Raw genomic sequence first — 12,583 nt, 5'->3', positions numbered from 1 at the left:
TGGAAAAACATGCATTTTGGCACTGAATTACATCAAAACTGCACATTAATAAAGTAATAATTTTGCCTACATACACTTTGTATCTTCACAATTCTGAAAACAGTAATTCTGAGATGATGTTTATTTTGCACAACTAGCGCAGTTACTGTCTTTGATGGATGAAAACTTGTATGGTTTGTGGTATTATTGTGAAAATGCTGTACCAATCAGTACTGGTATGAAGTATGTTGTATTTCATTAGCAGCTTTCAGTTCAAAGTACCAGATGACAGCAAATGGTACCAAATTACAACTAAAAACTCAAATCAACAGCTACAGACTGTTTAATACTTAAAAACTAATTTAAAATTGGTTTAAGATATTTTAATAATATCCTTATAAATTCTGCCAAAATTCTGATTTTTTTTAAATTGTGCAGCAATTTCACAATTTTGCTATACTGAAAAGATGTTCACCTGACTATTGTGTAAAACTATTATTTGCTGTGTTCACCTTTCTGCTATATAATGTTTTTACATTTCAGATGATAGTAATGTGAGGGAATTCAAGTTACTTTTAATGTATTCCCAAATTCCAGGGTTTTGAGTGTGATTTGAGTTTGAGGATTGAGTATGACCGAAGGGTTTAATTTCTCCACAGATTCATCTTCTGCCAGTGACAAATGACTGAGTGTAACAATCATTCATAAATACTGCCTTTCATTCTTGCCATACTGTTTTGGGGCACATCACAGTTTCTTTCTAGTCGGGAATCAGTTTTACAAGCCAGTGAAAATGGACCCTTTTGTAACCTCTTCAACAGGCTCCATTGCTCGTAATTCTGAGTCAAAGTGTTATTTTTGACGGCTAGAACACTGTATCTCTTGTATGTACAGTAACATATAGAACACTTCAGAGACCCTTAAATTCTAAAAGCCAATAAATTCTGAGTGTGTACAGGCTTATTCTATTGCTGCTGCATCAGCGAGCAGTTATTGTTCTTTCCACGGGAGGCTTGTTAAACATAGCTGAAAGCTGTGACATGATCCATTACTTTATCTCAGTTGCAATATGCTGGAAAAAATGTCATGAGTCCTCATTGGTGTTCGCTTCCACTACATCACATTAGAAATGAGTAGGTATTTACATGCTTCTAATGTATGTACATTTCATGCCAATAAATGTTCTATTTTAAATTTAGCTTATATTTAAGATGCAAAAGATTATTCCCTTTTAAGAGGAAAGGGCTGCTAATAAAGCAACTCTGAAAAAACCTCTTGACTTGAACCATTCTGTTCTGGTTAGCATGTCATTATTTTGGTCACCATTCTTCACATGGTTAAAGGTGTGTTAATGGCGATAGCACAAATACACGTGGTCACGGGTGGCACATTCATTAAAATGGCAGTCAGTGTAACACTTGCATCTTCATGAACAGTCTCACTGATAACTAATCACAGAAGACCACAGGTGCAGAATAATTCAGATTATATCATGTTCTGACAATTTACTGGTGACTGGATTTTACCACATTCAAAAGCTGTCTCTACTGGCACTGAGGCCATAATCTCTGCCCTTGCCGATATGGATGTTTTTCCTAGTTCAACACAAAAGTTACAGTTGACTTACATTTAACAATACAGTTATTTTTTTGTTGTTGCTGTTAGGGAAGCTTCAAAATAAAAAATTGGAAAGTCCACAGAATAAATACATCTAATGACAGGGAGCTTGTTCTAATATATGCTCTGTGAATTAAAGTGACTCCCATTTTTTTCATGTTTTGTAAGATACAGTTTGGCTCGCAAATTTCTCCTCTGTGCAATCTTAGGAAACTCAGAAGAGGTTTTCCAGTGACTGATGAACTCTGAACTCTGATGCCCTATGGCAAAAGAGTTTCAAACAGAAAAAGTGCTGAACTTAGCATGGAACAGAAAAAAACTCAGATCAGAGGAGTGCTAGGGCACAGCAGGGATACAGCTATGGATGCAGAGAGTTCTTTCAGGGGAGAAGGCTCAGTTACCTTCATTTTATTTTGTTCTCTGGACACAGGTGGGGAGGTTTCTCTGTACTGCTCCGCTGTCAAACAATCTTGCTGAACTTTCACTGCCACCATGGTTTCACAATATCAGTACCACCTGCCAGGACTGTGTGTCATAAAGGTGCATCCTGTACTGGAATTGCGTGGAGCTGAATTGCCCACAGAAGGACAGAGCAGAAGGAATGGTGTGGCATCATTTCCTTCAACTGAAGGAAAAAGCCAAACCTGTAAGCAACCACGCCACTAGTAAGAGAATGAAAGATGAACTTTAGCACAACATGAATTTAAACAAGCCTTAAATCCATTGTCAGGGCATTCCTAACACAACTGAATGAAAAGATGCCAAAATACATTTTTCCCAAATAGCTCAAATGTGAACAGCAGAATTGTCCAGAGATTTGATACAAAATCTGAGGCAGCCACATTGCCGAGCAACTCAGTGCACTTTGATTATAAAAATGTTGTTCCACAATTTTCTATTCTAATTGACACTTTGCAGCACTGTCAATCATTCTGTGTATCAGAAAGAACTGAAACCCAACATGGGCCAAATATTCTTCAGTCACACAAAGCAGCTTAACAATAAAAAGAACCATTTAAAAAAGAATAGGCAGAAGATATGTTCAGTTTGTAGTCAAATATCAGTTTGTGGCCACAAAAAAGTTGAGGAGGAGTCAGGATTCATCTTCTGTCCATCTAACTTGTCTGCTTTCACTCAGTGCTTAAGACTGTATCTGGTCCTAAGGACAACATTCACTTTCTGCTTTAAAAAGCTGTGTCAGAACCACTTTCAAGTTACACAGGAAAGTGCTGAAATATTTGTGGCTGGCTCATGTCAGGAAAAACATTCTCCTCTTCCTCCTTAGAGAACAATAGCCTGTTTCTTCAGTTTGGCACTTGAAGATGCACCAGGTAGGCAAGCAAATCATTCGAATGACATTAGATTAGCAGGTACCTGGAAGAGAATGTAGATTATTCAGCAGTATAATGCTCCTAAGTCTATTATGGCATTGGGAAATTGCAAGGTTACAAATAGTGTGGGCTTTTCATTTATTATCCTATGTGTAATCAGTCCAAATCAGGCCCAAAAGAGGGCTAACCTCATAACTGAAAGGAAAGATGAAGACTCAAATGATTTCTGTTCATGGACCAAATCCAGCCTAAGCATTTTAAGAAGTCTTCAGTACGCACAGGGGGGATGTTTGTGTGCGTAAAGAAGATTCACGAAGTGCATCCTGGTTTAGGTCCTGTGTGGACCAGCATCCTATCAGTATGATCTTTGGAAATCCTTTTAAGAATTAACCTTTTCCTCAAGAGAAGGAGGAGGCTGCTATATAAAGGACAAACGTAGTATTTCATAGGACACTCTCTTCAGTGGCACTTACAGACCCAGTCACTGGAGAAAGTGCTAGCATGTTTGTTTTCTTCATCCATGAGAAAGCCCCTTCTGAAGTAGAGATGGGGTTACCTCACTTGAACTGAGTGTAATGGTAATATGCTGTTAGGGTAACCAAATGTATAGCTAGACCTGCACAAATCCTGATTTGGTGGGAAATCTGTAGTTTTAAATAATTTTTATTACTCCTATTGAAAAGCTGAATTAATGTACGAAATGAGGGGTTATGTCTGTCCCCACAGGACTCTGTGTGCACACAAATAGAAGTATCTTTTCTAGTAAGCGTTTTCTGGAAAATATGAAAAAATGGGTAGAAATAAGTTTCACAAAAGCAGGACAACAACCTTACCTGAGGCTTGTTGCTTTTGCATGCATCATCCAAATGCTTATGCCATAATATTGCATGAAACCTTGAACCAGTCTGGAATTTGTAAACATTGCCTACAAAACGAAGAAAATTAAAGGCTCTAAATTTGCAGACAGACATGTAGTTTCAAGGGATTTTAATTTCTGTGCAGAAGCCAAAGTCCTGTTAAACTGTTAAATTTGCATCTCAAATTCTCAAACAGGAAGTTGCTCATATAACAGAGACCATGCGAAGCATGTTAACCCAACAATCCTTGGGTGAAGGGAGTACAAGAACATGTGGCCTGCAAAGCTAAGAGGAGGGTATAGGGATAGAGGACAAATTACAGCCACAGAAAAGACCACTTAGGTCAATCTAATTTTCACCTGGCTTTCTTCTCATTAACACTCTTGTGGTTACCGCCAAACTTTGTATGAATGCTTTTGATATTTGTGAACTTAGTTTTCTTCAGTGTCCTACTGCAAGTTTCCTTTATGCCTCATTATTTTGTAAATTGTTTCTTACAGTCAAGTAATTTGTGCATTTCAGTCAGCACTCAAGAGATGCACTTCACACAGTAGATGCAAAATGCATGTCCGGCACCGAAGTTGAAAACGTGAAAAGTGAAGGAAGCCTCAAAAATCTTTACACAACCAAACTGCAAAATAACTGCAGGGGCTTTCTGATCTTTTGAAGTTTCTGAAGTTTAATCAAGGCAAAATAGTTATGGTACTTCCAAGTTAATTACTGAAAAGTAATTAATAATTACTTAAAAGACTTTTTTTGGTAAATGGTTTGATGTATGAAGAATTTTAGTAATATTTTAATTGGCCTCAGTATAAGTTCAGATTTGATATTGACCAATTTTAACAAAGCTGTTCAGAATCTTGGAGATCAGGGTATGCAGGTACATGGGCAATTTCTGCAAAACTTGCAGTAACTGTCGAGATACAGTAATACCTCCATAGGCACCACAGAAGCACCACAGCACATTGTAGAAATATGTTCAATTTTCTTTATTGAAAATTCTGTATTGAAAATCTCCCTCTTCAGTCTTTTAAATGAGTGCCACTGCAAAATCTGTAATCTACATACTCATTAATAGAAATTAATCTACTTCCTTTCCCAGAAGTTTAATGCAAACAATGTCTATCCTGTGACATTTACCTTTGTCAGGGTTATTTAGCTGGAAAATATCAGGATGCTCAGGGTCATCAGGCAGGGCCACCATCCAGTCCACAATGGAGACTTTTTTACCAGGTGTAGATTTATACTGGAAGAGATGGACAAGTCACAGCTGAGACTGCACTAGGGATTAACTTTTGACTGTAAAAGTTGTGCAGACATAAGGCTTAGCCCAGAAAAGCAAGAACACTTCTAACACCCTTCTAGATCTGCTTATGAAGACGCCATTTTTAAAGCTTACATGTTTTCTTTCAGTGCCTCTTAAAGATTTTGCTCCAAAGTACAGAAGAGTTGATCCTGAAAGCATAACCCAGTATCTAGTCCATGAGGAGAGCTGAATCAGAAAGGAAAAGGAATTAGGAAAAACTCTGTATATCTCCAACATTTGAAAAATCTATTCACAAGCAAGTCCAAGTGCTACCAGAGTTAATTTCAGAAGCAAGGAATGGTGAGTTAGATATAGAGTGTCTTGTGGTGTAAATCAGCCCAGCTACCTAAATTTGGCTGGCTGGCTCTGAGTATAATCCATTTTATTTAGGTATCTCACAAAAACATCAGGACTGACTGCCTCACAGCAAAGTAGTGTGCTGCCTTCTACTGGACAGATCTTACATTTCTGCATGTGACCAGTAAAATATATTGAGATGACATCTCTGCAATTCTTCAGATCTTTTAGCACTGAACAGTAGGGCTGCACATAAAAAGTACAGAAAACAGTTTCTACAGAAAACAAAAAAATTACCAAATGTGTAGGAGTGGAATCATGTGAAACCTGTGAATTTAGGCTCGTGCTATGGGTGGATGCCATGCAGCCTTCCCATTTCACCATGATAATAAATTTCTGTCCTCGCAGAAATGCATGCTGTTTTTTAAAGTTGTTTTACTCTTGCTCCGCTGTTACAGTCTACAGACATTACTTCCAAATGCAGGGAGAAGCAAAACTGCTGTAGATTAAATGAGATACAAAGGTTACAACCTTGTTATAGCCCCGTTAAAACCTTGAACAGAAAATTATTTTACAATTGATAACAATCAATTGCAAAATCAATACAGTGCGGTACCAAGCTGCAGGTTTAATCTGTTCTTGGAAATCAAAAGAGTTACTACTGAATTAGAATCACAGGAAGAATCAGAATCACTTACAGTTGGTTTCTTGCCTTCTTTGAGCAATGTTTTTCTTCTTAATGGCCCTTCCATGGTAATGACGCCCATAGAACTACCAAGTGTGCAGCTGCAGGCCCCTGTTGGGCTGGAGAGACAGAACATTGCCATATGTATTTGAGAAGACAAATAAGGACAAGAAGCAAGCATTATAATTTGGTTCTAAATATATTTTTCCTGGATTGCCTTACATATATTGTATCAACTAACCCTTGACTCTATACTATGTATTTTCCAGACCTAGGTATCAAATAGCAACCAGGATCTTTGAAAAACAGCAAATCAACAGAAGGTTCTATTCTGGGGACTTAAACATGAAAAAATAAAACGAAACAGAATAAATATTGAGGCCCAAAGTCAAAAGGAGAACAGACAATTTTCCATTTTATTCTGGTAAATTACAGAAATTATCTGGATTTCTGGAAACCTATGGCTTAAAATTGTGGCAATAAGAAATCCTACAAATGTAATTTTACCTTAAAATAAACTTTAGCTATCAAAAAAGAAGGTAGGAAATTACCTTGACTAATTGGAAAAAAGTTGGGAAAGGTATATAACAATGCCAAATAATTTACTGTACAGTTGTAATGGGTTTTCTGTGAGGGGTTTTTGGTTGTGTCTTTGGTAACAGGGGAAGGGCTATGGAGATGGACCTTTAAGAAGCTACCTGAAAAGCTTCCCCTTTTCCTTTGTCAGACCCACCTCTGACCACAGCCAAGCCAATCAGGGCCCCTGCAATTAATGTATTTAAGGGGGGTGCAGGGCATGTGCTTTCTGTCTCTCTCTGGCACCAGCCCGGATCAGTGCAGCCCCAGGTGCAGGTGGTGCGGCCCCAGCCCTGTCCAGTGGGGCTGGGCCGGCCCGACCCCAGCTTAAGCTTAAGCCCCGCTGCAGCTCCAGCCCGAAAAGAGAACGAGCCGGGAACTCTTCAGAACCATCAGAAGAGACCTGCAGCGGAGAAAAGAGTGGGGCCTAAGAACAACTTTGAAGAGCACCAAGGTCAGTTAAAGGAAAGAAAAGAGAGGGGGGAGGAGGAGGACGCAGAGCCTAGGTTCCCCTTTTGCAACCTGTGGCGAGAGCCGGGTTGACTGCCTGCACCCCGGGGGGAGCGGGGCCGCATGAGCGGGGGCTCCCCCTGAAGAAGCCGTGACTGCAGGCAGTGTGTGCTGGAGCAGTTTGTGTGTGAGGGAACTGTGGCCGTGGGCAGACCCAGATTGGAGCTTTACGGACTTGGGCTGAAGCAGTTTTGAGCATCAGGGACACTGCAGCTGTGGGCAGACCCGTATTGGACTTTTGAGGACTTTTTCTCCTGTGGAAAGGGCGCCATGTGGAAGCAGAGAGAGGGTGAGCAGAGTCCTCCCTACCCCATGAAGGACTAGAATGACATGAAAATGACTTGGGCACAGGGAGGGGAGGTGAAGAAACCGGGAACAAAGCTGAGCCCTGGAAGAAGGGAGGGGTGGGGGGAAGGTGTTTTGACTTTAAGATCTGGTTGTGTCTCCCATTGTTCTACTCTGATGTTGGTAACAAATTAAAATAGTTTTATTTTTAATCCTTATGATGAGTCTGTCTTTTGACTGTGACCTTTTTAAGTGGTGAGAAGCTCTCCCAGTCCTTATACTTGACTAGCCCCTTTTTTGGGGCATCGTGGTGCTCAGTTACACACTGGACCTAAACCATGACAACAGTGATCAAAATATTTTCTCCTTTCCCAGGACAAACAGAGGTTCCCACATACAACAGTGAAAAAGTGCTACAACTGAAAGAACCCAAGTACAGGCTAAGTTAGAAATGTAAACAGCCATTAAGAACAGAGCAGCCCAAGACTGATTGGCAGGGGATGATCTGTTAGAATTATCTGCTGCTAATCCACTGCCAGGTGATCACAGCCCTGATAATCTTATAAGGGCCAATGATGTTTACCAGAGCCAACTAAATCCCATCTAATAATGAAATCCAGAAGGAAGTGTGTCTGATCTCCCATTCTGTTGTGAAAGGAACACTATTCCGACTGCAACCAAGTGCAGTGGTGTCATATGAGCACGTGCTGGTGAAAGTGATGCACCACACCACCACCAGTGCAAGAACAGCACTCCGAACTGGCAAGTGTGTCCCCAATCAAATGGAACTGCCTCATCTGTGCTAACATGGATTCTTGCCAATGTCAGTTTTCTGACAGAAGCAGTGCAAGATTTCAGAAAAAGGAAGAATGCACGCAAGCATTAGAATTATTTGATGGTGGATAAAGGTAAAAGGTATTTTAGGGAATAATTCTTTGTGGATTTATTAGGCTTTTCACATTTTTATCTTCTTTTATTTTGCAATTCTAGCTTGTATACATTTTTGAAACAAATTACCAGGGATGTGTTAAGAGTACTTTCCAGAAGCAGGTATAATACCTAAAATATTGTTCCAAAGTTTATTCCTTTAATTATACATAATGCATGCATTTTTATTCCCATTTAACTTCTAATTTGTGCTGCTATCAGGTGATGCTAGCTCAAGTAAAATGGCTGTACTTACATTTACACATTATAGCAACATTTCTGCAATGGCTGAAGCAAACTAACATACACAAAATAAAAACTGGTTGGACTTAAACTCCAGCTACACATCACAATTTGCAGAATACTGTTTTGGGGGCCTGTTTTCTTTACTGTTCAGATACACTTCTTCACTTTCCACCAAGTCCAGGTTAGGTATCCATACCTATATGGATACCATAAATTATTTTTATCCCTCTAGCTATATACAGTTTTCCACATCACCTCTCTTTTGGCTGTAAATGGATTACCTGTTCCTGAAAAGTCCATGTCTTAGTGACTGGCAACACTGGGCATGCCCGCTACATATGGCCTTGCAGATGTTCCTTCTCTTACTTGGGGTCCAAGGTAACACCTCTTTATGGTACAAAATCAATGCATCATACTATAGCTCTCTGACACAAACAGATGTTATGGGTAGCTGTCCTTCAAATCAGGGAATAAATGGTGAAAAGAGGTCAAGAAGGTATCCTTCTAACATCATTATTTGTCACAAAAGGCAAAGATGGCCTTCATGACAAACCTGCTTCTGTAATGTCATAAAATCCAAAGTAAACAATAGTTTTCTGCAACATGGAAGACAGATATAATTAGTTAAAGCAACAGCTAAACTGAATTTCATCTGAATGGGCCATACTCCTGCTTCAGTGCTAAGAGGAATTTTTACAAGCAGGAGGGGAAGACTCCCATGGTCACACAAGGGTACTTTTGGACACAAAATGCATTACGCTAGGAAAGGGTAGAGATCCAAATGAAAGTTTAGCATCATAGATTGAGCAAGGTAGACCCTGAACTGTACCTGTAGACACAGCTTCGACTCCTAGGAGAATTCCGGATCGGTACCCTCCAGTTAGGCCCCAGCGTGGCATATAAACGACCCCTGTTTGTGAATGCAAATATCTGATGAGGGAAGTTCTAGTCTGAGACTTCAACAGTTAGGGTTTGGTAAACATGACAGAGAGAGTTCCCAGTCTTTTCAGGCCCATGGGAAGAAAAACACAGTAATTTTACAGTGCTTTATTTCAGTACGTTTGTAATTATTTTCCTAACTAATCAATAATTTGATAAAAGTAACTATTGATTTAGGGCTTACCTATGCCAGGGATAATTTGTGAATTTCTTAGCTAAGACTGCAGAGTGCTCAGTGAGTGTACATGAAGACTAACTCACCTTTCAAGCCCTGACGGCAGCTCCTCACTAAATTCTGAGCTTTCACTGCTATCTAGAAAAAGAGTAGTACAGAAAAGGAGTAAGAAAACCACCTAAGGGAAAATACAAAGCCAATGTATGTGGATCATCAGAATAATCTTTATATGGTACCATGGTCATTGTTTACTCAAATCATGTTTCAAAGTTGAAGTCTTTAGAGTTCATGGCAAAATCTAACATCGGAAGAGGCTTACATAAGCCTTCTCATTTATAATATCTCACTGGTGAATGAAGTAATTGTTACTGCTGTGTTTAAATACCAGACATCTACATGTTACTTCAATTTTCATTATGCTGCTTTTCCCTCAAAAGCTGAGCACTTCAGGAACACAAAATCCAGTTACTTTGTAAGACAGTATTTCTACCACAACATTTTTAAGTCAACTGAAGTTATTAGACATGGCATCATTGTTTGTTTTCAACAAGCAAGCACACATGTAACAGAGGCTGTGCCAGCTGTATGCTGCTGCTAGTAGCCATAACAAATCACCATGATGTTATTCACAACGATAGTCCCTATCTCTCCTCTAAGCCCGTATCTGGTATGTCCCTCCTTCCCTGGCACAGCTATCCAGCTCACAGTTTTAATTTGCCCTGGACTGATCTTTTAATGCTTAGTGTAACACAGTAAGACGTGCCTGTATTTTTGCAAGTTCAAAGGTACCTCAGTGTCAAACTCTTCTTGGTCAAGTAACCTGCTACCCTTCACAGTCTATTTCCTATTCTAGAAATAGCCTGAGTCATTTAAAAGGTGGCTTTCTCTTGCTTAGAACATGGATTCTCAAGCACTTTTTAAAAATGATCATAATTATTTTATTAATTACAATACCATAATGTAATTGTCATCATCCTCTTTCATAAGTTCATTTTCTGTTTCTTTAGAAGTCTCAGAGAGCACAACTAAACTTTCTCCCATCATCTAAAATATATCATCAAAACTACAGGTTTTTTTGTGAAAAGGTAGCTTTAAAAATATATATCCAGTTTTCAGTAGCACCTTTTTTTTTCCTGGTGAAAGCTAACAAATGCTCTGTGTCACATACAGAGCGTATCCAAAGACAACCTTAATTCATGCCACTTTTACCAAAACCATAAGTAGGTAACTGAGGAAAGCCGAGATAAAGCTGACCAGGTAGCCGAGCAGCAGTTCTGGTCTACTTTCTGCCACGAAAGGGACCAGTCTCTGCGTAGGAGCTAATGACTTTCCCAGTTCCCTACTTCTGAGGATCTGTGAGCTCCCAGAGCACCGAACGGAGGAGCAGGAAGGTGAGTTCCCCACACAGGCTCTACCTATGGACAGGCCATTGGCGAAGGGCGAGCTCCGTGCGCCGCGTGCCGGGCTGTGCGACTCCAGGACGCTGTCATCCAGGAGGTGGCGCGGCCTCTCCGTCGGGAAGGTGGCACTTTTGCTCTCCACAACGCTGAGCTGGCACATCATGCTGGGAAATGTGAGAGAGAAAACACAGAACCCCTCTGTCATCTGACAGCAACCCTGGGCTCCTGGCGTTTCCACTCAGGTTTGCCTTATCAACAGGTCGTTAAGCAGCAGGCAATCGAGCAGCACTGCTCACATTGTCCCTCTTCTGTACACGTGCTCCTTGACTAGCAAAGCAAGTTTCAGATTTTAGTGGGTTTTGTAAGTAACAATTATTAAATTTCTACAGATGGCAAGTTTTAATTTTTTTTTTACTCCTCTCTGTACAAAACCTGAACACCCTGGGTGGAGACAAAGGTAGAAAACCAGGAAACGCAGACCCCAGCCACTGTGTTCTTCACCAGGCTGAACCAATACCAGCACTCCATGACCTTGGACAAGTCATGTGAACTTCTTTTTCCCTAACCCGTTAATTGTGACATTTGGTGGATGCTGAAACCTTAACTGGGGAGCAGCTGCTCTCACTTAGCTGGGTAAATGGTAGAGAAAAATATTCCTAATTTATATTACCCAAGTAAAACAGCTCACAACAAACAAAAGGTCACAACTTTCCTGAACGATAAGGTGTGACAAACAGCCAGTGAGCTTCCTTAGATGTATCAGCAAGATGTTCGAAAAACAAAAGACAGAAAACAAATCAGTTCTGCGCACCAGGAATCCACAGCCCAAAGTGGAAACACAACTTTTTGCCTACTCTGGCACTAGCACGTAACAGAGTCAGCAAAAATATAAAAGCGCCAAGAGAAAACCTAGAGAATACACAGTAAAGCCTGAAGCAGTCTTCCAATACACAAAATGGAAGGGACTTCAAATACCGGATGGTTCTGCTGCTATCTTAGACCCTTGTGACGCAGGAAACTGCTGGGGGTACCCACTTGTTTCCCAGGCTGTGGCTCTTCCTGTGCCTCGGTACAGGAGGTGTAGGTAGACTTGCTGCTACTGAGGCATCCGGACATGTGGGGCTCCTGCTGACTTTCATAATTGCTGAAACCTCAGACGGACCTAAAAGACAGATGTAAAACCCAGAAATTTCATGGGCTGGTGTGCTGATTAGAATGAAGTGCTACAGATCACCAAAAGGCACCATTTCTGAAGAACTGTTTCTTGTGCATTAGGGTTACTCCATCCATTACTGTTATTAATTCATCTCTGTATTCTTAAACTGTCTGGAAGTAATTTTTAAAACAGCTTTGCACATACTTTTAACAATGAACTCCTACAAAAAGTCTTGGCACCCTTACAACATCTGGATGTGCCAAAGTGTAATATGCAGAGCCATAAAGTCAGTTTGTA

General features: G+C 40.2%; 1 protein-coding gene across 1 annotated transcript; it reads right to left on the bottom strand.

Moving 5' to 3' along the window:
* Nucleotides 1-2,940: 2,940 nt before the first annotated feature.
* On the bottom strand, nucleotides 2,941-12,292 carry LOC104547721 (ras-specific guanine nucleotide-releasing factor RalGPS1-like; the record flags this gene model as incomplete). The annotated part of the gene is made up of 9 exons (XM_010193532.1): nucleotides 2,941-2,970; nucleotides 3,761-3,852; nucleotides 4,925-5,030; nucleotides 5,184-5,276; nucleotides 6,086-6,191; nucleotides 9,446-9,526; nucleotides 9,817-9,868; nucleotides 11,146-11,294; nucleotides 12,166-12,292. Coding segments are annotated over 9 exons (836 nt in total), but the record flags the coding sequence as incomplete, so codon positions are not given.
* Between the last annotated feature and the right edge of the window lie 291 nt (nucleotides 12,293-12,583).

This window comes from Mesitornis unicolor, unplaced genomic scaffold (genome assembly GCF_000695765.1).
Source record: "Mesitornis unicolor isolate BGI_N332 unplaced genomic scaffold, ASM69576v1 scaffold25801, whole genome shotgun sequence".
Lineage (NCBI taxonomy): Eukaryota > Metazoa > Chordata > Aves > Mesitornithiformes > Mesitornithidae > Mesitornis > Mesitornis unicolor.
Note: the sequence above shows the minus strand (reverse complement) of the source record. Positions and strands in the feature narration are given on the sequence as shown.